The 27,858-nt window shown below is 35.7% G+C and overlaps 2 protein-coding genes across 2 annotated transcripts in view; one reads left to right on the top strand and one right to left on the bottom strand.

Moving 5' to 3' along the window:
* Positions 1-27,858, top strand: part of GMPR (guanosine monophosphate reductase) — a 463,469-nt gene that overhangs the window by 188,631 nt on the left and 246,980 nt on the right. The gene's annotated exons all lie outside the window — the stretch shown is intronic.
* Positions 1-27,858, bottom strand: part of DTNBP1 (dystrobrevin binding protein 1) — a 70,439-nt gene that overhangs the window by 38,854 nt on the left and 3,727 nt on the right. The window contains exons 3-7 of the mRNA XM_061346482.1: positions 25,343-25,390; positions 24,433-24,493; positions 20,618-20,750; positions 13,050-13,182; positions 777-799 (exon numbers count right to left, since the gene is read on the bottom strand). Of these exons, the coding sequence (XP_061202466.1) occupies positions 777-799; positions 13,050-13,182; positions 20,618-20,750; positions 24,433-24,493; positions 25,343-25,390 (398 nt within the window). The remainder of the gene's footprint in view (positions 1-776; positions 800-13,049; positions 13,183-20,617; positions 20,751-24,432; positions 24,494-25,342; positions 25,391-27,858) is intronic.

A 27,858-nucleotide genomic window follows, 5' to 3' on the forward strand; every position in this document is an offset into this window, starting at 1 on the left:
AGAAATGAAGTTGATAGAAATTGCCATTCCTGCTTTCAAGAGACAATTAATTGACGGAAGTCAATGTACTTGACTTCATTCTTGTAAATAAAGACTAGTCACCAAACCAATCACACCTTATTACAAGCAAAATATAATAGCAATAGTCAAGCTGATAAAACATTTATATTAGTAGGTAGAGTAAACCTGAATTTAAGCTCTACTGACAATGATGCTTTCCCTCTACACACCACAGACAAAGAAATAGTACATGACAAAATTTCTAGCCACTGCATATTATTTAGGACAGACATCGGTATGTTTCAACATGTATAGCCATCAGTTTGAGCTACAAAAATTGTATTTATCTGGTACAACAATACTGTGAAGATCTCCTAGAAATACCTTAAGTCTAGCAAGTAATGGCCTGTGACACATGTCAAAAACACATTCATGCTAGAAAAGACATCAACTGGTTGAAGACAAAGCCCTTAACTTCCAAAACTGAGCACCAAGGGAAAGGCTTGAATTAGATCTCTGAATAAAATCTCTGAATAGAATCTCTGAAACCTAGCTAAGACAACAGAAGTTAAGGCAACAGAACCATCTGCGCTCTTCCTACAGTTATGACTCTTCCAAAGAAACCAATGACAAGAGCAGGTAAACTGAAAAATAGCCTGCTGGATTGACATAAAATATCAAATGTAGAAATGGCACAGTTCCTTACTAGTTTAACTTAATACAGGAATTACTAACTCTTGCAAACATTCAAGTATAAAATTAAAAATAGAATTTACCTTTGAAGCTCTCAAGTTCCTTCCTGTTGGAGAAAAGCAGAATTAAAAAAAAAAATGATTAGATAATACTATATCTAGATCTACAGGAGGTACTTTACACAGTTTAAGACTCATTAAGAGATGAAAGCCAAAGTATTTGATTATCATCATATATAAGGGTAATATTACTAAATGTGTTTATCTAAAGCAAACACAATCAACCTGTATAGAAATCAGGCTAATAAACGTGCAATTATACAAATACTGTCCATTTATATCTAGCCACAGAATTTCTAGATACACTGCTGCAAAACTACCCAAGACTTCCTAAGGCTCTACGTACTAAAACATGCAGTACTTAGCAGAGCTTTGCCAGTTCATAGCACAGTGAATATTAATTGGTGTTTCATTTGCATCAATGGTATACAAAACCATTTTGGCAACCATGAAGGAAAAAAATGTGACAATATCACTCAGCTACAACACACTTTGAAGGCAGAGGCATATAGCAACACTCCTCAGAGTTGCTAGAGGACTTCAAACTACAGAAAGTGAGATATAATCCACAATACTCATGTTCCAACTAAGAAACTGTGCAGACTGCACATTCTGAATTTTGAAAGCAAAAAATACCCTAATCTACCAGTTGTCCAGATAAATTACTCTACTCACTATCAACAGACTAAGCATGCTTCAGTCATCCTTGAGTCATCTACTATACACACGGTTTCACAATATATATGCTATACCATAACAACTCGTTCTCCTTCTTAACAGATGATGCAAGTCAGAATTTATTTGCATCAGGAACTGACAAGACTGTTTTGCGCCCAAAACGATTTCTTTTCTAAGCAGGACAAAATACTCTAAAAGAAGCAAGAGAATACATTTACCTCCACATTTTCAGTGAACATCACACTTTTGTCATCAAAAGTCAGGTTTTTGAAAGAATGGGTGCTTTACCAGGAAATAAGCTATAGTGTGATTCACCGTAGAGAAGCCTGTTACTTGTAACTTCCTGTGAGTATATATTTCCCTTCCTGCTTCTCCTACATCCCTTCCCCAAGCTAGTTTATCTCTTTTTTACTAGAGAAAAAGAAAATCTACCTCACAACACTTATGATTTGCAGATTCACACCGTAATAAATGTTTCCTACCTAAATATAATTACGAAATTCTTAAAACACTCTCACAAGTTGCACTCATTTTTCAATAATGGCATACTAGCTGAGAAAACAACAATCACAGGAAACGCTTGTTTTCCACAGATTGAAACAAAATCTATACTGAGGAAACATCTTGTGAAAGTAAGAGGCAAAAAAAAAAATGCTACTTGAGCCTAAAATCAGGAGGACTTACGACTGTTGTCTCCAAAAGGGAAGAATGAAACAATTACTGTCGTGTTCAAACAGATTAGCAAACAAGACGGTAACAGTATCCAACTGACAGTGATATTCATTGCTTTTGCCTAAACCCCCAGAGTTTTCCCTTTCAAAATCCATCAACATTTTTAGGGTCGATGCATTTAGATGCTGTCACTATATCCATATATATAATTGCCATTTGTTAAGAAAGCTGGAAATGAATATTTGCCAAAACTTATTTTTAGAACACGTACGCCTGAAAAATTTAAAATATCTATGTTAGCATACAGTGAAAATACAGATTTGGCATCTAAGGATCTGGATTTCCTAGTAGCCCTACACCAATTCAGATCCAAAGCCAATATGAATGCATCAATCACATCTTGCAGCTTCTGACAACACTCTTAATATACATGTTAAAAAACAGGCCTATTGAAAACATGTTCTGCATCAGCAACATGGAGGATTTGTTTTTTATTTGAGTTATCCAAATAAAAACTTGAAGTTTTAAAATTTTAATCTTAAATCTTATTCATCAAGAGCTTTGGTATGAACCAGGCACTAAAAGTAGAAAGGAGACAATGGCTTGTAAAGACACTGGAAAAACCGATGGCTTAAGATAGTCTCAGCACGTTTTCCAGATGTGTAACTACAAAGTTCCAGACAGATGTACACAAAAATTGTATTACAAAGTATGACATTCCTTTATAAGTAAATAATTTTTATTTATTGATAAACTGTCAGGAAGAAGATACCTCCTATATCTTCTCTAATAATCTAGAGACAAAAAAATCATCTGCAGAAGTAAATACAGGGAACTTACATTAAGAAAAAAACTATATATTTGTAACACAGACACTCTATAAAAGAAAAAGCAGTTAGCTTGAGTAATCACAGCAAAAAAGATTAAACTGAAAACAGTTCAGGAAAACAAATCATCTTCAAAATGAAGTTAAAAGGCAAGCAGGAGGGAAAACCTGAATTGGAAGTAGGACTGGTTGAGTAGTTAGGGCCAATTACTACTTTAGATCTCACCATACTAAATCACCAGCTTTGAGTTTTGATGTTTGATATTATGTTTTTGTATTAGTTTTTATTTTAAACTGTTCATTCTTTGAGATAGTATTTCACCTTAGTTTTCTACAAAAGCTACTGCAGCAGAGCTCACCTTTGATGGATAGCATACTAACAACATCATACTAGAAGATAAAACTGCAGTACAATAAATCATCTCACCAGAAGAGTTATGCCAAATGCTTCAGCTCAAAAGTGTATTACCCTAACATGTATTCTGCAGGAAAACCTAGCCTTCCCCACTACCCCATTTGTTAGGTTAAGGCAATTGAAAGCTTCCCACAGAAAAATGTCCCTGAATTTTATAGAGTTTTCACCCCCCAAAACCATGCATTTCTCAAATGCATGAGATATTACGTTATTATCAGAGAGAAAGCACACACTTGCCAGAACACATGAAGGCTCTTGAAGCCTGGTGGGGGCTGCTCAATATCCATTCCAGATTAAAGGAACTCCCATACTGAGTCTGACCACTCATCAATACAACCTACTATTTCGCATCTTGACTATATGCTTTTTTACTTTAGCAACTAAATTTAGGTTAGTGCCAACAAATCTGGCAAGTTACAAAACCAGGTTTTAGTTTTTTTACAGTTAAAAGTAAGCTTTCAGAAGAAAGCACTTAATAATTAATAATGGTTTTATAGTATAATTTACATATCTTCTCTCAGTGAAAGATTAAGTTTAGTACCACTGAGCAAGAAAAAAAGAGCTAAAATAATCAGACTATAAAGGCATGGAAGCACTTTAAAAGTAATTTTGTTCTGTGTACAGTGCAACTAATGAAACCCAGCTTCTTTCCTCAGAAGCAAAAAGCTGTACAGGCTTCATCTACACTGGAGTTATGCCCATGATAAACATTTGGCCACACATACAGGCAATAATTTTCTACACTTCCTTTCCATTTGCTTGTTTCTGTAAAATAAGTAGGGGATTAATTACTCCATGAAATTCGATACCTCTCAAATTCAGTTGAAAATTACCAACAAGACGACAGCAAGTAAAGGTCAACGATTGCCAGCAAAACCCCAACTGTGAAAGCCTGCCTGCCTACTTCTTCAAGATAATGCTTAAGTCAGGACAGAGATAATATTCAGATATATTTTAATGCTGACATCAGACACACACTAATGACATTCTCGGTTCCTGCTAAGCATGATGGACATAGGTAAATCTGACTATAAACCCATCTATGCACCATGTCTAAAAAGGCACAGCTGTCATGGTTCAGAATAACCTAAATAAATTAAATCAAAGCATTCTTAAGGCAAGAGATGCCACTGAGAACTTTTCTGAATCATTTCATCAAAAAAGACCTGAGCCACACCATCACGGCTTAACCCCAGTCAGCAACTAAGTACGATGCAGTCACTTGCTCACTCCTCTCCCATGGTGGGATGAGGAAGAGAACTGGAAAAAAGGTGAAACCCATGGGTTGGTATAAGAACAGTTTAATAATTGAAAAAAGTTAAAGTAATACTAAATTACTACTACTACTACTAACCTAGCTGTCCCAGGCACAGCTACAGGTTGGGCAGAGAAGAGATTCAGAGCAGCCCTGTGAAGAAGGACTTGGGGGTGTTGGTCGATAAGAAAATGAACATGAGCCAGCTCCAGTGTGCACTCGCAGCCCAGAAAGCCAACCTTATCCTGGGCTGCATCAAAAGGAGTGTGACCAGCAGGTCGAAGGAGGTGATCCTGCCCCTCTACTCTGCTCTCGTGAGACCTCACTTGGAGTTTGTTCAAAGTATGACAAAGTTCTCAGGTTCTACTGTACCTTGCAAAGGTCTGTAACACTAAAATCAATTTTCTGAATCTAACTAATGCTAGGGAATTCAGTTGAATAGAGACCACAGAAACACCATATTCTTTACAATTATACCAGCAGCCAGAATTGACAGTTCCATATTTTACCTTCAAGAAAAGAGGAGCCAGATAAGTAACCAAGTCATAAATGAATGTCAGGAATGACAGTGCACCATTAGCTCTGAAAGTAGCAGACAATAAATTCAAACTTCTAGACCCATGCATAAGCAAAAGACAATCTCAAGACAGCATAGCAACGATTAAAACAGGACTAAATTTGGATTATCTTACAATGAAATGTGTTTATAGATGTTGAGTTGAAAATAAATTTACAAACAAAAGTTAAATTCCAAGAAAGTACAGTTGGTTATGTGCAATTTAATTTGAAAGTATTTCTGGCACCTAACAAGATCTAAAACAAAGGCTGAGAAAGACTGCATTTCACCTGTTATGCCTGGAACAGTTCAGTTTTCAAAACTATATATATAAATATATATATACACACATAGAAAAATGTCCTTCCATAGTCTGATTCAAGTTTTAGTAAGCTAAAAAAGCTATGAGTGGGACTTTTCTCTGAATGTTATCAGAAATAAAAGCCAAAAACCTGAGAACTCAAAACTTATGTCACTTGCATGGTTCGCAGAAATAATTCAAGTCAGTTTTTGTGTACTTAGGATTAGCATTTATGACAGTGACAGAAATTATTTCCTTCCCCCAGATTAATTGAGCACTCTTTTCAGGTCACTTAGGCCAAATACTACTTTAAAAAAGCTTTGAGACCGAAGTAATGAAAACCCTTTAAGTAAAGAAAAATCAGTAAAAACTAGAACTATTACTAAAGTACTGCTGTAATTAAGCAGCAGGTGAGGTTTTGTATTTATCTAAAGAAACACTGAAGACCAGTCAGGATTCTTCACCATCAAATGTGAAATTTTTTCCAGTAAAACAGAAGAACAAAGAACCAAGGCATTTAAATAATGTCGCAATGGAGATTTTTTTGCTTTCGCACTCAAATTCAGCTACAAAAGTAGCTGAACTGTTTCCATGTCTTCCAGCAGAACTTGTACATCAACTTCATTCCAGGAGATGGAACAGATCAAATCAAAATTGTGTAACAGAAATTGCAAACAGTACCCAGTAATCATCATAAATTCAACCAAAACCAAATACTACCATAACATACTCACTAGTTTCAGGGTACAGCGAAATCATTTATCTTTGATGTTTTAAAACAAGAAACAAGTATTTATCTTAATGAAGAACACTGGCAGTTACCTTTCAGGTGTCATCATTCAAAAGAAGAGTAAAAGTTTGGGAGATGGTGTTAGAAACAGAAGACAGGGACAGAAGTGAAATAATTAAAAGCAACTAAGTGTTTTGTCCTCTGCTAAGAGACTCATGCAAGCCATTTAGCATTGGAATAATTCCAAATAGGAATCTGAAATGTGGAATAAATTATGAGCTCCCTCTAACAGCTTATGCCTTTGGATATAAGATTTTACACAAGACCCAATTTTTACATTTATGTTTTTATACTGTTGCCATCCAAAGAAAGGGGACAGTTTGTTTGGTTTTTTTTTAACATTTATCTTGGTATGGAATGTCATTGGATCACTGAAAGAGACAGTTTATTTTTATCATACAAGTTTAGGAATTCAAGCTTAAAGCTGAAATTCAAGAGGAGAAATTTAAGAGAAGCTACAAAAAAAACCCCACACCAAACTACAAGCTACAAAGAAATTTGACAAGCTCCAAAAAAAATATAAGAGAAGGTACAAACAACTCCACCATCAAAGGCTACCTCCACCACCAACTCTACCAGTCTTTCCTAGAAATAAAAAGTGTTCCTGCAAACCTGTTTTGGTAAGCAGTCACACAAACAAAATCCAGACCTTTTTTTAACTTGGCCATCAACTTCCCCAAAAGCATTAAAAGAAAAAAAAATTACAATATTCAAAAACTGGCCAAATTTTATTTGCTAAGTACACATATACTATGCCACAAGTCCACAAAATCAAAGAAGTAAAAAAACCTATAACCCCATATGCACTCCTTACCTAAAATGCTGAATGTGGTTCCACACAACACGAATACAATTGTGGCAAACACAGCGTGCAACTTCTGCCACTTCAGTTATACTCAACATATCCCTTTGACACAGGAATATAAAATCCCCCTCACTGAGGTATTGTCAGTAAATGCGTTTAACACATTGTTTTGAATTAATTTCTAAACAAATTGGCTTTGAATGCAAGTGAAAAGGAATTATGAAAGATCTCAAAAAATAATTAATAATGAATTTATCGGGAGGCACAGCACCTTGCTCAAAAGCAAAGAATGCATTTTAATGCGGTAATGACAAACATCGAAGTCCTGTTCTGCCACTAGCCACAGTGACTGAAATGGTTTAAAAAATAATGCAGTTCTGAGGTGAGGGAGAGTATAAAATGAGAATTAAGGCAGTTCTAAACCACCTGTTTCTATAATTGGTACAAGTCTGGACAAAGAACACCTGGTACTAACAGACCAACAGGATTTGCATATTCTGCCCAGTAACCAGCACTAAAAAGCACTAAATCAAGAAACTATTAGCATAAGGTGCTTTAAGATGCCGAGGACCCAACACAAACATTCAGTCATCACAGGTCACACAAAGGCCAACAAAAAAATCCAACTTCTGTATTTCAAAAGAAAACAAAACTCTAAGGAGAAAGCACACAACAAATCTCTTTAGAACAATGTCACTATCTGTCTGCATCAAGCAAAGACCATCACAATTGGAGGACAAAATTAAAACAACTTCTAAGTGACAGCAATTATACTGCACATTCACTCTCTGCAAATAATATAAACTGCCCAAGCCTCTGCAATCTTTTTGTCTGCTATGTATTCAGCCTTGCCCAATATTTCCAAATACTTGGAGCACTGACAAAAGTAAAATTCACTAATATTAAGGTGCACGCTCCTTTGGGTTTGAAACATGAAAAACACTGTACTGGTACTGTTCTTGTAAAGAAAGGAGTTCAGAGCCCTAAAACTACACAAAAAGAAGCACAACTATCAAGGGAACTTTACCAAAGCTTGTGCAATCCCAGTTTTTCCACCATCAATAGCAATTCTCATTCCATGTGTCTGACCAAATAAATGCAGTAACTGATGGCCATCAAATTAATTCCAGTTACCACCACAAGAACACTTCCTACAGATTGTGCTGTATGAAAACTCATGAACTTCAGGCTGGAAAAGATTTCTGCAACATAAACACTGCTTTAAGCACAGAAACTTGCAGCTTTACAATTAATGCCTAATGAAAACTCAAAGCCAGTTATCCACTGCATTTCCAACAGGAAAGCTGTCCTGAAGATAATAGAAGTCCTGCCTCCACCCTCTCAAAAATCACTATTTGTGTACCCGGGTACATGGAGGTTGTGCAGCTGACAAAACACTGATCAAGAAGAGTATGGCATGAAAACCTTACTTTGATGAAAAGGTTTATGAGGACGACAAAACATGTAGCTAGCCTTACAAATAATTCACAGGACCTCTAATGTTGGAAGGAAAAAACACACTTGCTTGAAATATTCGCAACAATGGTATTTCTTTTTACGAATAAAAAGTTAATTTGACAAATTACATGTACAGCTTAAAAGGGTATGAAGGCACAATTTAAATTTATCATTGCCAGATGGGATGGAGTCATCACTGAAGATGATGTACTGTACAAAGTATTATTCTAGCTTATCACTTGGGGAACACTATGGGATCTACGAAAGATCCCCAGACACAGAAGTCTTCCCTTGGGCAACACAATTTTGCATGGCAGTGTATTACCCATTCCATCACTTCTCTTTGATCTTTGTAACAAAAATAATCAGTTTAGGTTAAGCAAGATCATCAAATAAACAGCAGCTTTTACAGTGACACTATAGGAGGTAAAGATAGTATCTGAAAGCAAAATAGCAAAAAAAAATATAATACAAAATATTTTTGTATGTATGTTTTCTATGTTAATGCATAAACAACCATTAACTGGCCACTAAAAGGAACTTTTAAAAAACCCAGACCAGTCTGAATTGTCTAGAGAAGTTTTTCATGTTTACTTTTTGAGTGTTTATGTTGGTCAGGCCTAACATAAGCCACTGTATTTAACTCAACAATCCTTACTGTCCCTTACACTCCCAAATAAATTACAAGGAGAGGTAAAACCAACAGAAGACCATACAGAATAAACTTAGCAGTGGCAACTGATTAAGACATCTTCTCCTATATACATCTCTAAACTCCACATTACACTTCCTATAAATTACACCCTTAAGAATGAGAAAGTGAAAACCAGACAAAGTGAAAAACCAAACATTCTCCTCCTCCAGAAGCATAAAACCATCATCATGGCATGACAATGCCTCTAACAAGAATTATGACAATCTGTCAAACTCTTCAGCTACTGCACTAATTACCAAAGCATGGAGTTACGCGTTCTTTGACAAGAAGTAAACCTTTAAAGTATAAAAATTGGGAACGAACATTCAAGAATGTATTTCCTCTTCAGGCAGAGACGGCTTCAAAACTCAACAGAAAGGAAAAAAATAATCCCTAAGGTTTGCAATATTGCTAAACATCATTTGTGAAAGTATACCCTAGCATCAGGATTTTAGATTTCTTCATTTATTTTCCTTCTATGTCTGTCCTCAAGTAAGACAAGTATTGAAAACCAGAAAAGATTCTCAAACACGACATCCTAAAACCCTGAAAAATTCAGACATTTATTGGTATATTTAAAGTCAAATGATACACAGTAAAATGTATTCACTCATTTCCAGTCACAAGGACTCTTTGCTATCTCCAATGTGTTCCTTCAAAATGCTGCAGTTGGGCAGCAACATTTAACCGATAAAACAACCAGGAGTTCCTATTTTTCAAAGGATAATGATCCATCTGAATGGATATAAATGCTATGGCTTCATAGGAAATATCCCTTCAAGACAGAAACGTTTTACCTTATGCCATAAGCCTGCAATTTGGTGCACATAAAAATTGGCACAAAAGCAAGCTTCTGACAGTGGGTCCTAAAGGAAATTCACTTGCGAATGCAAGAACTGCCACAGAAGACTGGAGGGATACAATTCAATCAATCAGATACAGTACATCCAAAGGGAGGGAAAGAAGAATTGTGCTTGATTGAGAAAAGGACAGGAAACAGAACAACAGGGTTTAATATATTAATAACATACATACAAATAACTGCTGCAAGACTGAAGAAAGCAAGGGTGGAATCTAGACTTCATGTATCAATACTGCTACCCTGATCAGTTTAAAACAAAAAAGAGAATATTAAAAATCCAGATACAAGCACACAGGAAAAAAAAAAAATCAATCTGCCTAAATATCAGGCTTTAAAATATATTGTGGAAAACACCTTGGACTGATGAATGACAAACATAACACAGTGACAAAAGGGAAAAAACTGATCTGCTTGAACTGAAATAAAATTGCTCTATTTAACAAGGAGACCTATTTCTGAAAATCAGTTCCCATAGTTACCATAAACTGCATTTCAAAGGTTTAACGCTGACCCAAAGCACTTTCTTCTAAGTCTTTCATATAGGAAGACTTCTGAAAAGACTAAATACATGAGCTTCTAGCCTAAGCTATACAGTGACTTTATAATAATTTTTTTTTTAATAAATAGATACTTTTTGTTACACACTTAAAATAACCAGTTTCTAGTGTTTGTGTTCCTCTCAATTTTCATCCCTATATAGTTAAAACACGGGAAATACTTTGGTTTGGTTTGTTCAACAAAACCATTCACTCCCTGAAAATAATTCTTGTCTTAAAGAAAGAGCATAAACTCTTGAACCCTCACTTGATTCTTTCAGTAGCTGGTATCACAGTAAGAACCCCAAACACTAAAGAGAAGAACACAGGATATGAGTTTCAAACACAAATACTAAATAACACTCAACAAACTGGCTCTTGGCTCTCCAAGTATCTACACTGCCAAATATCCTTCTAGTAATGAGCTAGGAGTTAATTTCTTACCTAAATGCATACTGGTGGCAATGATCAACCAGAAATTACCTCCATTTTTCCTGTTTTGTCTAGATCTGACCAAAGGTAATCAGCTTATAATTATGTTAAGTAGTTTGCGTAGCCTTCTATTTATAAAACTAGTTAGAAGCTGCTAAGCTGAGTAGGCAACAGCTTAACACTTTATTTTGATGTAGAAAGCAGAAAGTAGGGAAGGAGGAGAGGGAGTGAGCATGGCAGAGAACAAACCTCAGAAAATTTCAGAAATATTACGGTATTTTCAGGGGTACGAATGTGTTGCTTTATGCACGCTTTAAATTTGTGTGTTATTTGGTTAAATAGCATATATTTAGAATTTTGAAGTTATTATTATTATATACTTGATTAATTAGATAGGTCTTAACATGTGAATATTTAGCCATACTGACTACTATTGACTCTTGCTGGGGAGAGAAAATGATGTTGCCCCAGCTTGAGAAAACGAAAATCCAGGCTGCGGGAAAATGACAAGACCACTGCCAAGGCTCAGGCGTGAGGTTAAGGTAACTGAACAGAATATGAAAAACTAAAGGACATGACATGAGAATTTGCTAGATGTGAAAGATCACATAGTAATATGCTGAAAAAAGCTACAGATAGCACTATGAGGGATGGCTGGTTTTCACAGATGATTAAAGAAGTGTTAGGTAAGAAATAGCCAAACTTCACAGAAAATTCAAGGGAGACCCCTAAAGTACTGGGGACCTTACTAAAGGCAGAACTTGCAACAACAGAAGCACTTTGGTAACTGAATCTGTAACAACACAGAAGGCCAACATTTCCTAGATAATGGTATCAGAAGTACCAAAACCAAGATCGATAGGGTCATTAGAGGAGGATTGTTTATTTGGGAGGAGACTGAGATTTAAAAAATAAATAAATTAAATAAAATTAAAAAATAAATAATAAAAAGGAAGAAAGGAGCTACAAGGATAGCAAGAGCAAGGCCAAGAAAGAAGAAAATGGACAAACTATGCAAAATGTAACCAGTGCTGTCTGGTGCAGACCTGTCCTTGATCACTACATTGTAATTAGGACCATAAATCAAACCAGTTCTTCTGACTATACCACATATGTCAAACTTGCTTCAGCAATCAAAAGAAGCAAGGAGGCCAGTGTTCTTCCCCTTTCTAACAGGAGGTCACCTAGTTGGACAGATCAAGTAACCTGGTTATCCCCAGGTCAGTGCTGTCTCTGGGTCTACCAGCATCCACATCCACTCACAACTCTAACACAGGCTGTCAAAAGCTGTCTTTGACAAATTGTTTCAGTTTAACTCCTCATTCATACAATGGACTTAACAGTAATTTTCTTATCTCCTTCACTAAGGATCTTTTTGGGACTGTCAGTAACAAAACTAAGAAAGTCAACTGTTTAACTTACTTAAACTCTTAATATTGATCTCTTGCTACTTTACCTTTTAGGTAAATACAAAGCTCAAGAGTTGGAGACTCTGACTTTTCACACATACTGCTACAAGCTGAACTATGATTTCAAGTACTAATGCCCTGGTTTTGCAAGTAAGAGAATGGCAGGAGATTAATGCCTTTCATGTAGAGTGAAGGGTACTTACGGGATAGAACTGAAAAGAAGATAGATGAAAATATAGTTCCTAACTTTACAGGTAAACGAAAAAAAAAATCAAAAAAACACAGCGAGAGATTAAAAAAAACAACAATTTATCAGTGCTTACTAACAACAGCCCTTACTCCAATTGTTTGTGGTGAATTTACTGTAAGCGTGACTTCATCTTAACAACAATGTACTGATAATTTTCCAAATACACACACTCTTTGCTCATCACCAAGAGTTAGACTGACATAGAAAAAAATCTATAACAAAATTGCAACTTCCCCTCAAAAATTACTGTTTCTTTAAATGATTAAAATAAAAGGGATTATATTATACATGTGGAAAAATAATTGCAAAAGGCTTATATTTTATGATAATTTATAGTTATAGCAATTGTTTTATTTACCTTTTTGTTTTCTTGTAGTTTTCCAGCTGTAATGTCTGCACACATTTGTATCTTTCCAATTCACACTGTTCACATAGGTCCTCAAGACACACTAGATGATTCTCCATTTCCTCGAAGTTTGCCTCTAGCTGGGCTAGAAGAAATATTTATATGAATATTAAATTGTATCAACAGATGGACAACTCACCTGAACAGAAACAGGAATTCATAAGGGAACATAATTAACATGGTAATAATTACATATATATAAATGGCTCAGAAAGATAAGCAAATCTTAGTCCATACTGCATAGTAAAAGAGTGACAGCAGCGCCATGTTAAGGGACATCCAAGATTCCCTTTGTAGTAAGATAATAGTAAGTGGTGTAGTAAGATTACTGTATTTGACTCAGCATCTTGGTTTCACAAGCTTGTGGTATATACTTCAGGAAAGGAAGCATCCAAAACTCACTTTAATTTTGCTTCTTGGGCACACTGCCTTTTAGCCCCCCATGTCTGGTACCACTCTAAGGAATAAAGCTATGCTGACCAAACCAGTACTAATCTTAAATTATTCAAATGAAGCAGAAGTCAAGCATATTGAGAGAAATTTAACTTTTACATGACCCCATAATAATATAAAAGAATACAGACTTTGAAAGTTTACTCTGAAGACAAACCCTTTACTCAGAGGCAGATTTCTGGATTTTGTTATTTTACATACTTATGCACTTGAAAACATGCAAAATCTCTTAATGTCTTCCTCAACTGTAATTGCTCAGCATCTCAATTTAAAAGAGATCATGCCTGTGAAAAGTCCTGAGAAATCTGATCTTACCCCATAGCTCACCCTGTTTTGAGTAGAATTTTGGACAAAGAACTTCTGAGGTCCCTTCTCCCGAATTATCCCACGTGAATCTTGTATCAAAGGATCACTCTCCCTGCAGGTGATTAATGTTGAACTCCATGTCCCTCCTCAGGATCTTGAAGTGGAAAAACTATTTACCTAAACTCTAATCAGCTAGTCACTCTGGGAAGGAGCTGTTTGAGTACAGAACTGTTATTCACCCTTTTGCCAGGACTTTTCCTATACCAGAGGGAAGATAAATTGCAGAGGGAAGGATAAATCACATTTTTACAAATAAAATAGCAACCAAAGAATAGAAAGGAGTGTGCAGTTCAGAGACAGATACACCAATCTGTTATGGGTGTACTTGACTGTTGGTTCAAAGAACTACATAGATGATGGAACAAAATAGCAGAAAATCTAAAGTAACTCTGAGTTTTCTCAAATGGCTGTTTCATCTTTGTAATCTTCATAAAGCAAGACAATAACTATTAAGTTCAAGGTGGAAAAAAGTTACAGTTAAGGTGTTCTGGACTGTCAAAAGAAGGAAAGAGCAAGCTGAAGGCATCAGTCAAATCTTCAATTCTGGATTGGGCATTTGACTTTAAGCCTATCTTGGAGTATAAAAAAATCCAATTCTCTTAGCCATTACTCAATAAGAAATTGCTATCCCAGTGGTTCCCCTAGAAAAGCAAAAGTTAAAACATCATGATGAAATTTCCTAGCATACATATGTTCAACTCCAACTACTTAGTAAGAGGTTTTTTTAATCCCTAATAGGTAAGATAGTGCTTCACAGCAGTCAAAAAAACAGGACTTGCAATTTAATGTGGAAATAAGTTTGCGGGAAAAAGAAGAGTTGTCTTCCGTTCTACAGACAGTGATGTGGAACATGAATTGTTTACCACATACTCAACTTCCGCAAAATCCAGATGTACTCAAAGGGCAATATGACCACAATTATGACTGGTGGTCCCTTTTTGCTTAAAAAAAAAAAATTACTTTCCTGAGTGCATGAAAATCCAAATGTCTGTATTATGATTAACTTGCTTTTCAGAATGATTGCTCACTTATTAATTTGCAAAATTCACAAACACAGCAGGGCTCAAGATAATATACTAAAGGTACCTATCAATCACTGAATTTTCCACTTAAAAAACCCACCACCTGCTTTGCTGTACTTGCTATTGAAATAATATTAAACGACAACAACAAAGAACATGAAAATAAAGATGAAGAAAAGTGAATTCTAGAGGGCAATTCGTTCCTAGTACCAGCACTTGAGCAGCCTCTAGTGGGAACTGCAGAAAACACTGCGCTCCTGAAGAACAAGCATGAACACTTAAGATCTCTCCAGAAGCCAACAGGCCTGCTTTACTGCAACACAGGTTTCAGAATCTGTTTTTTTTTCTGCAGTGAAAGAAAATTTAGTTGCTTTTCACAAAAAACGTTTAAATTAGCTTCATAGTAATTGCCTCAGCTACAGTTTTGAATTAATGTCTGTCCTACCCAAATGAGAAGTTATTCACTGTGCATTGAAAGTTCCAAACAAAGCTACACATATAATCAGTTTTAAACTTTAGCCGCGGTTCTTTCATCAACTCTTATCTATATTCACAGATAAATAAGCTCACAGTTTTCAAAAGGTACATGAAAAAATAAGAAATGTATAAATCAATTTCCAGTTTATAGTTCACAGTGGCACCTACAATCAGTCTGCCCCAGAAATGTTATAAAGAATATTTGCAAGAGTACTACTTGTTTTCCAGCTCATCAAGAAATCCCACAACCAAGTGGTCAGGCAACAATCACCATCTCATGCTGAAACAGCATTGCTACGAAAGAGAAAAAAACCTTCCTCTTTTTAATTGTTTTAAAGAGGAAAAAAACCCCACACCGAAAAAACAACCAAAACCAACGTACATTTATATTGAGAATTTTCATAGCAGTAATATGCTGCTGTAACTTTACATGCAGCTTTCCTGCACTGAACAACCACTAAAACAACAGAAACCAGCAAGAAATATTACTGCCATTTTTTCCAAAGTTCATTCATTTTCTGACTAAAAGGCAAAAAGGCAGAAAACAAATGATGGAAACAATAACATCAAAAAATTATCTCTACCTCTAAGTCAGACAGAGCTTACTAAAAGCTTAAAATGGGCAGTGAAAGACACACACATATATACACACATATGGGAAGAGATCAATTCAGTTGCAACACTTGAAAATGTCTTTATGTAACACAGTATCACAGTATGTTAGAGATTGGAAGGGACCTCAAAAGATCATCTAGTCCAATCCCCCTGCCGGAGCAAGAACACCTAGATAAGGTTACACAGGAACGTGTCCAGGCGGGTTTTGAATGTCTCCAGAGAAGGAGACTCCACAACCCCCCTGGGCAGCCTGTTCCAGTGTTCCGTCACCCTCACTGAGAAGAAGTTTCTTCTCAAGTTTAAGTGGAACCTCTTGTGCTCCAGTTTGTACCCATTGCCCCTTGTCCTATCATTGTTAGCCACTGAGAAGAGCCTGGCTCCATCCTCGTGACACTCCCCCTTTATATATTTATATACACTAATAAGGTCACCCCTCAGTCTCCTCTTCTCCAAACTATAGAGACCCAGCTCCCTCAGTCTTTCCTCATAAGGGAGATGCTCCACTCCCTTAATCATCTTAGTTGCCCTATGTAGTTACAGTTCTACTAGTGCCCAATTTTGTATTCAAGATACAGGTATTTCGAAGTTTACACCACCAAACTAAATGCCTTTTATACATACATATATGTCTACCTTATAGAACAACCCTCTCCATTGAAGCATTCTGCTCTGGAGCCTATTAAAAACTCCCTGTTGAACATAGGTATTTTTACACTACCTTATTCAAATTCTATGGTTTTACATACATCTCCCCAATATTTTCCCTGATTTTCTCAGTTAAAGATAAATCCCATCTTATCCCACACAATGAAATTCATGAAAGCAAGAAAAGTAACAGAATTTTTTAAACAACTGGTCAACCAGTTAGAAAAATTGTTTTAATTAGTAATAGAATAAGATTTTCTTTAAACATTTTCCCAACCACAAATCATTAGTCACAATGAAGTTTTTACAGCTCTCCTAACTTTAAAAATAAGTTTAAAATAAAAACCAGTAAAACTAGAGCCTTCTAATGGAAAGTTGTGTTCTAGAGCTCTACATCACAAAATATTTCTTCAGCTCTTGATTTCAAGAGCTATCAACTGCTAGATGCTAACAAAACAGAAACTGTTATTTAAGTAACAAAACACAATTCAGAAGTCCAGGCTCAAATGCCAGGTCTGTGAAAAATCCTGATTAATATATTGCCTGGTCTTAAATTCACTTTTACTTGACCAGTATCTAAATCCTGATGTAAGCCACAATTAAATAGATAACAGTAAATTAATGACTTCTCTTCCCAAAGACACTCATGTCTTCCCCAAAGAGACAAGTCTATGGGCTTTTACTCATTGTACTTTTTCCTCCTAAAATTGCTGCTTTATAGGTTGTCTACAAACAGACGAACAAAAATTAAATTTTATAATCTATAGAAGATCTTTCCGGAAATATACTGCATTATTCAAACTGGAAAAAATTCCTGTATTTATAATAAATTACAAATAAGTATATTTCATTAAAACACAAGTTCCTGCTGCAAATCAAGTACTCAAAATATAGGTATTAAGTTCTTAAAAGTAGTTCACATGTTACAAAAATCAAAATCTTGTGTTTCTTGAAAAAGATACTGTGACCTTATATTTCGCAAGGTTTAGTACATTTTCCTTAATGTCTGAAGATGCCATTAAGAAGTCTTAATCCCACTTCTTAAAACAAAAGGAACATGTTTTTCAGTGCAAATTCTGAACTAATTGGATTGAATTTTGCAAAGCTAGAAAACGGCAACTTTCATATTTGACACACAATGTGAAAATTGTGCATGATCTTCTGCTCGATATCTAACCAACTAGGATACCTCCCCTAACCAGTGTGAAAAGCTTCTGTTTTCCCAATGGATTTTCACACCAATCTAACCCATACTTTGGAAAAAAATATTTATTAAGGAATAGGAGCCAATAGTTTTTACCTCTGTGAATATATGTGCAGCCTTATTTTTTTCCTAGTCTCACCAGTTCAAATATTTTTTAATACCTTACAGATAGAAACTGGCTTAAGTGGCAATTCAAAGTCTGGACTTTGAAAGGACAGTAACTGCTCTTTTCACTTTTATATGAGAGTACTTTTTTCTTTAAAGTTTTCTACAGCAGCTACACTACATTGCATAATACAATAAATTTATCACATCAAGCCACAGACTTTTCACTTGAAGTGAGGAATGACTGATAATCTGAGCACCTAGGACTTTATCAAAGTGCTAATGATAATGTGTGTTGTAATACACAGCAAAAGCTGAAGAATCTATACATGACTCATACCAAATTTAAGCAGATCATTAAAAAGGCTAATTTTCATCACCTGAGATTTCTTTAATCAAAACCAGCCAGGGTTCCCATATCTACTTTCAAAACAAAAGCTTAAGTAGATTTAATAGAAGCATATCATGTCATAACACAGTCCTATCACTTTTCTGAAATGATGAAAATTAGTCAAATGAGACCTTAGATACACAACCCAGGACACAGGAGTTTATAATTCTATATTGACATTTTTTTGGTTGGTTGTTTACTGGTGTCCTGAGTTCAACTGTTGTGGTTTAAGCCCAGCCAGTAACTCAGAACCATGCAGCTGAAAGCTCACTCCCCCATTTCTTCTTGCCCCTGCTCCTGGAGGGATAGGTAGGAGAATCGAAAGAACGTAACTCTCCTGGGCTGAGATAAGAACAGTCGAGTAACTACGGTGTAATATAAAACCACTACTGCTACCACCAATAATAATAATGATAAGGGAAATAACAAGGGGAGAGAATACAATCACCACCCACCAACCCATACCCAGTCAGACCCGATCAGCAATCTGGCCTTCTGGGTAACTCCCGCCAGTTTATATACTGGGCATGATGTGCTGTGATACGGTTTCTGGGTTTTGGGGTTTTGTTTTCTTTTTTTACACAATGTTTCACTCGTACTTAAAATTTGCAGCCACAGAATAAGTTATCTCTTGGTAAAGAGAATTCAGTTTACACATATAAGGCAGATATTTTGGGGTTATTAGAACTAGAAACAGGGAGTAGAATCAGACAGCAAATTTCTGGTGCATTAATTCCAGAAGTTTAGATGTTGACTTTGGTATAAATTACACCTTTCTATTCAAATAGACTATACTTATCAGAAAAAAAAACAATTCAAAACAATTCACAGTAGTTAGCAGGAACTAATAAAAACCTCTAGGTAAATTACTTGAAATCTGACACATAAGGTAAAGATGGTTCAAATCTCACAACTGTAGCAGTAGACTTAAAAATTCACTACCTTCCCTGAGCAGAATTGTTTTAAACCTGCTTGCACAGTACCAAAAATATTCTGGAGACACTAAGCCTTCAACAGTCAGGCTGAGATTAGTTCTGGTTCATAAAGCTGTATCATTAGAAATGGGAAGGTAACCCCAATTCATCAGAATTTATATATGGCATTTGCAGTTATGAACTCTGAAGACAATTCCATTAGTTTTTTATTATATTGTTTATCTTTGGTCTACCAGTGGACTGCATCACGTTGTGCATGATGATATTAAAATCAGTATTTAAATAAATCATTATTTGAATTCATATTTCCTTAGAAAATAATTGCGCTTTTCAAAAAGCCAACATTAAATGGTTACCACGCGACAAAGCCTTACTAAACAAGGTGGTATAAGAAAACTGTAATAAAAAACGAAATACACTCCTCAGTTCAGAAAGAAACAGCAACATTATTAGCAGCCTACCAAAGAACAAAGCCAATTTGTGCATATCCACTGACCATAGAAGAATGAGAAATTCACCTGTGAACACAGAAAAGAACTCTCCTTTTCTTGACATCAAATGCCAGCACACAAATCTAGCCCACCTCACAAAAACAAGAGCTACAATTACAGGGAAGAATTTCTGTAGACTTCCCAGCTGGTGTAAGAATACTGCAGGCAGAGTCCCTGGGGAGCTTAAGTTACTAAAACCCATGCACAGACAGTTTTTCAAAACTTGAATTTGATGCAACTTGAATTTGATTTTTTTCCCTTTTCTATGGAGGCATCAAGAGGCCTAAGTGTTGACAGAAAGGCTTGCTATTTGTCAAACACAGCATCCCCATTTCAAGGCTCAGTAACACTAGAGCTTTTCAGAGACTAAGAGGCCAAAACATTTTTTCCTAATTTAATTTTCAACAGTGGATCAACTGTTTGGTATGTGAAGTTTCCATTAGTCATCCACTAAAGCATCAGTCTATTCATCTTTTCATGTTTTCAATTAAACCAATGGATTAACATTTGGTAAAGTTATAAAAATCAGAATCCATCTAACAAACACCAGATATTTGGTAACCTTAGTATGAAGCATTGCTAGTTTCACAAATGAAAAAGCTGGGTATCACTTCAGAAAAGCGTAACCCTGTACACTGACTTAAACTATGGAAGCTAGCTCTGGAAACAAGTACTCTTCAACAAAAAGTTTCTGCCTTCAAAGTGTCCAAAGCCAGCTAAGTTTCCTCCCTCCCTCCTCAACAAATGAACAACAGCTGAACTTCACTCTCATCCTCTGTACTGACTTGAATGCTTGTTATGACTATGAAATCTTACCTAGGCTTGCTGTGAGGCATTCCAGATCTGCTAAAAACCCAGGTATTTGTTGGAGCTGATCCTGTAGTTCCACCAGACTGTTTCTTTTCTTCTCCCAGTGTGCAGAAAGCATCACAACTTCACTATCCACCAACTGAAACAAACAGAGTGTTTACTTTACTTGCAATCTTATGTACCTATTTATGAGCATCTTGACTAATTTTTAGAATTAAAGCATCTGCAAGCATAAAAGTCAGCATGGCAACCCTGTAGCACTGCCACTTGTGCTCTTCTGAAGTAAATATAACCCTGTACTATGAAGTATTTATATCCAAATCAAAACCAGATTAGAAGTTATTTCTCATTATACTAATCAATACACAAAACATTGAATTTTATTAACAGTAACATGCATCTGGAATTTCGACAGCAGTGTTGCACTGGTACATAACATTGCAGTGTTGCAATGTAAGGTTTATTTAGATCAATTAATTTAGTTTAACATCGCTAATCATACCAATTTAATCTTAACAACAAATCTGAAAACTCTTTACATTCCAAATACTCTAGAAAATGAAATAAAAATGGTAATATTTTTATGAACACACTTCTACATTAGTTCAATTTTTGCTGTTTGAGTTTTCCTAAGTTTTAATAGACAGTAGTATAATGAGGATACACTGCTTAAAAAAAATTCAATAGGTATCAGATTCTATGAAAAACAGCAAGATCAAGAAATCTTATTTCACAAATGTTCCCCTTATATATGATACTTTAAATGATTCAGTTATAGTTTCTCTGCTATTAGTTCCATTACCCATTCTTCCTCTTGCACACAACTGCAGCCTGTGGCTGTATCTGCATTCTGAATTCCCCAGGTTTTGTAGAATTTAGTTGCTGAAGCTGAAGAAATTGAGGAATGGGCAAAGTTCTCAAATATTTAGAATTGTACTCACATCAGACAGATTGTTAGAATTAACATGACTTCTCCCATTTCTAAATTCCTCCAGCTACCTGGCACTGTCAAAAAACCATCCTGGCTTACGAGATAAGGTTTGAAAACTTATTCCAAAGCCTAGTGAGTAATGAAACACTTCAGAAGACAAACATCCTTATCCAAATAAAAACAACTGTATTTTTGAAAATGAGATATGGGATTTATATCAGTTGAATAGTAAAGCAAACAAAACCCCCCAAACCACCATGAGACGGGGGCAAACACCAGAAAAACATTTCGGCTCACATATAACTGAATGCAGCTAAAATGACAATCATTTAAAAGCAGTATTTTTAGGACAATTTTCTAGATATAACTTGTAGTTAGCATCTATAATTTAATATAATAAGACTGTAGTCAGCAATTAAAGCTTGAAATTTTCACTTTCCTTCTCTATTCAATATTTATACATAAGACAGCATGAGTAGTTTAACTGCTACTTGCTAATACTAGAAACAGGGCACTGGAAAAGCAAATCTTTAGGTCCTTAGGAACTTTAGATATAGTACCATCAATCTTGTGAGCTTACACAATTCTTATTTTAATGAACCCTGTATTTTCTACTTCTACTAAAAAAAAAAAAAAGGAAACAAACACAAGCAATACACATTTTGTATTCTCCCAAAAGGAAACATCTAAATTTCATGGAAAATTTCAAAGTCCTTAGGTATTTTTTTGTTCTAATTTTCCCAGGAAGCTGTAATATTTGAGATGAAGGCTACACTGGTTTTATATACACAAAATTTCACATTGTTTTCAGAACTACAATTTTAAAAGCAAACTAGTGCAAGTATTACAAAATCGTAGCAAATCATTTAACACATCTTAAAAAAATAAACAAACACAAACCAAAAACCTATCATGAGCAGTAAAACAGAAAAAGATAGAAAGAAGAACTTTAATAGCTGAAGGTGTTCACTTGATCACATGGAAAAAGGTGGGCCATACTATTAGGCAAGAGAAAGAACATAAAATACTATCTTTCTTACCCTAAATACACCTCTTCAAAACAGGTTAAGCAGTGGGGGTTTCATCCGCGGCAGAAAGATACAGAGAAGACTCCTAAGGAAACCATGAGTCAGGGAGGATGCAGCTGGCCAAAGTGAAAGTTTCAGCCAGGACAGAGAAACCCATAGCTCAGTCCAGCTCTGTGTCATGGCCACCCAGCTTACTCTGTCTGCCCCTTAAAGAAGCCTTAAAATGGAAAGTCTGGTGCAGACCAATGCATTGGTAGCACTTACTGGAAGTTTTCTCTCCCTTCATTCCAGAAGAAAACCCACACAACTTGTTGCTTTACTTCCAAGGCAGGAAAACTGAACAAACTTAGGGAAAAGCACAGACACTTCCTGAATCTTTTCAGCCAGATGATCAACTATTGCAGTTTCCTATCTATTAGCAGAGGGCAGCAAACAGTGCCAGTGCAACAGCCCTACCCAGATAAAAACCACCAACATGCCCCAGGCCCAAATATAGTCTGTACTTTCCCAGCTCAGGCTGCTTTAAAGAGCTACAGCAGTAACATGCAACATAACTTTCTGCAATTGTTTACATTCCATCACATTATTTAATGTTTACATTACATTGCAGAAATTACCGTTCATTGCTTACACTGCCATTCATTGGCAATGTTAAGGTGTCTTAAGCAGTCTCAACTAACTTCAAATTTTTCAAAAAATGAAAGAATAGTGTAAAAAATGACCACCTGAACTTTTGGATATATCTTATTTTAACCATCACCTTGTCACACTCTGACAAAGTCATACTTCTCAATACTCTTCTCTAACCCAACATATCCCACAGAAACACAGTAAACTGATATAATTACTATGTTTTTGGGTAAGTACAAGTAGCAATTGCAACCATCTGAACAAAGGACATTAGATAAATTCTCGTGTCAACATACCATTTATAAAGTACTTCAAAAGCACTAGGAAATTCTCACACTCAGTATTTGTTATAGAAATTGAAGTATCAGAAAGTAAAAGGAGAATGAACTTCAGATAATTCCTTGAAACATGGTTACAGAGAATTTCTATTTTTTACAATACCTATATTTAATACTTTATGAATATTAATTGTAGACTGAGCATCATCAAATCTGGAAGAACTGTGAGAAACAAGAGCAACTGGATATTCTGAATATTTCCATTAGCTGTCTGACAAATACCATCACACAAAAAACAATATGGCATTTTTCCCAAGCAGCAATACCTTCTCAATATGCTGGTTGTACAGGATCCAGCTGGGATGAGTTCATTTTCTTCATAGCAGCCCACATGGTGCTGTGCCTTGTATTTTTGACCAAAACAATGCTAATAACATACCAATGTTCTAGATATTGCTGAACAAAGCTTGTACAATGTCAAGGCTTGGTTCTTCCCCAGTCATCCTCACTCTCCCTGCAGGGAGCAGGCTGGGGGTGGGCAAGAAGTTGGGAGGGAGCACAGCCAGGACAGTTGATCATTGGCCAGAGGGACATTTCATACCATGTAACATCATGCTCAACAATAAAACCAAGGGTTTGGTCTTCAAGGTAATCATTGCTCTGAGACTTGTCTGTGCATTGATCTGCTTGTGGGAGGCCAGGAGTGACTGTTTTAGCATCACTTGTTTTTCCTCTGTTCTTCAATTATTAAATGGTATCTATCTTGAACCATGAGTTTTCTCATTTTTTTTTCTGTTATCTCTTCTGTCTCACTGGTAGGAGAATGAATGAGGCTGTGTGGGTGCTCACCTATTGGCTAGGGTCAACCCAGTATGCTAATACTAAAAATCTTAGCTTAAAATTCTTCACACATTTTTAAATATTTGAAGTGTGGTATTGTTATTCTTTTCTTACCTCTCCAGCTTTTGCACAATCTTTTGCTCCTTTGTGAAGGGCAGCCCAAGCATCTTCATATCTGAAGAAAGATAAACAACCATTCTTACCGTGTTCCCCTTAAAAAGGAAGAGGATTTCACGGATGCCACTGTGCTGGTATTTATAGGGACTACCAGAAATAATAGTTTAAAAAGCTGTACAGTTCTTTCTGGTATTTACTGTTTTACCAAGACAAATATATAGTAAGAAATAATTTTTTTTCAAAGAAAAAGTTTTTAAACCTTCTACCTTGCATTAAGAGCTAAATAGAACCAGCAATATTTGTAAGACTGCAAATAAAAGCCTTAATCACTACTTGGAATCCAGTTGCATTAAAAAAAAAAGAAAAAAAAAATTAACAAGATGATAATCACACATACACCCCCAAATAAAAAGAACACATGTTTGAACTTTTTAAAGTAAAAATACAAAGGAAATTTACAATGAAGATCACTCATGTTACTCAGAAAAAGTATGATCAAGTACACATGGAATACACTTTCTTTTCGTGGCAATGACAGGCATACCATCACTATCAGAACAGAATGAAATCATAAAAAATATGTAGAAGTCATAAAACATCAAAGCAAAACCACAGACTGGGCATCAGTGATGGTTTCCTTCATTCCTGTGCATTAGATCATGAACTGAAGTAATCTTTCAAATATTGCTTTTCCTCCAGAAGTTCTGTTTCATTAATATGACAGCACTTCAGGACTGGGCAAGCTGTAAACATATTTATCATTCAGTACCCACCCCCATTCTACTCACTGCAGAACATCAAAAGCCCTATTAGTATCACCTTTATTTTCTTCTAATTTTCTCAACCTGGTAAAGTTATTTCTGAAATTACAGGCAGCAGACACTAACAAAGAAAGGGAAGGTCATACCTGCTCAGTATTTCCAGTCCAGCACACTCTGGCAAACACTGAACAGTTCTAGAAAACAAATTGTAAATATACTCATTGTTAATGAACACAAGCCTGTTATAAAAATAACGAGTGTACACATATCTGCTTTTGACAGATATGCTGAGCACAGAAATATTCCCTACTGTTCAATTTCACAAACATTTTGTCAATTCTGGTTAAAATGCACTACACAATGTATCTTACAAGAGTATTTCAAAGCTAAGGGTGGCTTTTTTTTTAAATAATGCTACTACACAAGTTCTCTGTGTCTCAGTAAAGACATTGCACTTGATACATTCTATAAAATATATTCTATAAAAATAATTACTACGGTAAAGAACATGGTCAGTCTAATGCTCTAATATCTACTGAATGAATACCTTTTCATTAGTAACAGCTTGAAATATAAAGGCAACTTATTGTAAGTTACAGAAAATTAACAATGCAGCATTTTTAAGGATGTATGTGAAGATCTTGACATCATCCAAGATTTGTCTTTTGTATTACCAGAACAGGCTGTTTTGCACTATCATCCAAACAACCTGAGTGGGAAAAAAAAAAACACCAAAAAACAAAAACCAAACCAACAAATACTATAAATGAAACTTTTTTTTTTTCCTTTAAACCAAGGGAGAAGTAATAGTCAGTGAGGTGGAAAGGGACCTCAGGCAGTCTCTACTGCAACTAGGACGACCTATTGGATCAGACTAGCTTGCTCAGGGCTTTGTTGAGTTGCAATCTGAAAACCTCCAAGGACAGAAACTTCACAGGCTCTGTGAGCAACCTGCTCCATTGCTTGACTGTCCTCATAAGAAAAAAGCTTTTCCTTATATACACAGCCATGCATCTTCTCAGCAAAGCTGCTTCCCAGCTAGTCAGTCAGGCCCAGCCTATAATGTTGCACAGAATACTTTCTTCCCAGGTAAAGACTTTGGATTTGTACCTCCTGAATTTTATGAAGCACCACTTGACCCATACAGTTTGTTATGGGTTGAGTTCCCCAAACTGATCTTTATCCACTACTGGTCAGTCTTTTCCTTAAACCCTTTCACTAAGCACAGAGGACTAGGAGACCTTGTTTGTCAGGACTGAAGCAACAAAGGCACTGACTACATCTGCTATCTCTAAATCATTTACCCCATTCATCAACAACACAATGTTTTCTTTGTTCAGCCTTTTAGAACCAATGCAAGACTGAGGCTCTTCTTTTCTTTAACATCTCCTGGAAATGCCAGTTCTAGATGTGCTATGGCTTTCCTAATGGTACTCCTGCATGCCAAAGAAGTTATGAAGAGGGTATAAAAAATTATCCTTGACACCTTCCAGAACTCTTCTTGACTGCATATTGCTGTGTTGTCCTTTCAGCAGACATCAAGGAAGTTAAAGGCCCCCACAAGAACGGGGATTTAATGATAACAGAGAATTCCTCATGTTGTTTAGCAAAGGCACCATTTGTTCCCTGATCAGATGGCCAGTACCAAGCTTGCATTGCAACACCTCTGCTCCTGACCCACAAGTTCTCAGCCATCCATACAACCAAGCTAATCTATGTTTGTCCCAGCCAAGCAGAAGTACTCTGGTATTCCCCTATTTGTGATGATCCAATCAGTTCACCCAATGCTTTTCTCAAAAAGTGATGGATATTTACAGTACACCAGATGAACCAAAATATTATGGACTGGAAACATACAGAAAAGGCAGTTGCCTAAAACAGTTTTATTCAAACCTTCACCTATTCTTAGTTTAGTTTCTATGTCTTGTCGATACAACCAGTCTTGTGTTAAAAAATACAATATAAATATCCAAAACATCAAGCTTCAGAACTCAACAAAGTTTATTTTAGATGCCTTATTTTTTGTTCAGGGCTTGTTTTAAAACTAATTTGTATCTATACACTGTGTTTTAGTAAAAACATTCTTTACATTAAAGCATATCTGAAGAACAACAGAGACATCATTTACAGATGTTAAGTAGCTTTTCCCTATAGTTTACGCAGATTGAAAGAATTAACAATACAGTAAAATAGAGAGGATAAAACCAAACCAAATAAAACCCACCACAATTCTTAAATTTTCTTGAAACAGATAACTGAATATATTATACATATATCTTGCACAATAAAAACTCATACTCCTGTTCTTACAGTAAAAAAAAATGAATTACAATTTTTAGTACATGAGATTCCCAGAGACTGGAAACAACTACATTTCAGTGTACTTCAACCCGAATCTTGCATAAAGTACCACAATAATGCTGAATACTCACATAATTTAAATAATCATAAATTCATTAAGGGCCATCAGAAATTACTTAAGCCTATCAATGAAGGCTCTACTGAGCAAAGTATTTTCTCAACATTAGGGTTAAACTTTTCTGTTGTCAAAAGAGTATTCTGTAAGATTACATGCAAATGTTCTTTACTCTTTAGAGCTGTAAATATTCTATGTAAGAGCCACTTTCAAATTTTTCTGTATCAAGAGCATCCTAAATCAATG

This window comes from Neopsephotus bourkii, unplaced genomic scaffold (genome assembly GCF_033783945.1).
Source record: "Neopsephotus bourkii isolate Nb327-2 ecotype Australia unplaced genomic scaffold, CSIRO-AGI_Nbou_v1 NB_272, whole genome shotgun sequence".
Lineage (NCBI taxonomy): Eukaryota > Metazoa > Chordata > Aves > Psittaciformes > Psittacidae > Neopsephotus > Neopsephotus bourkii.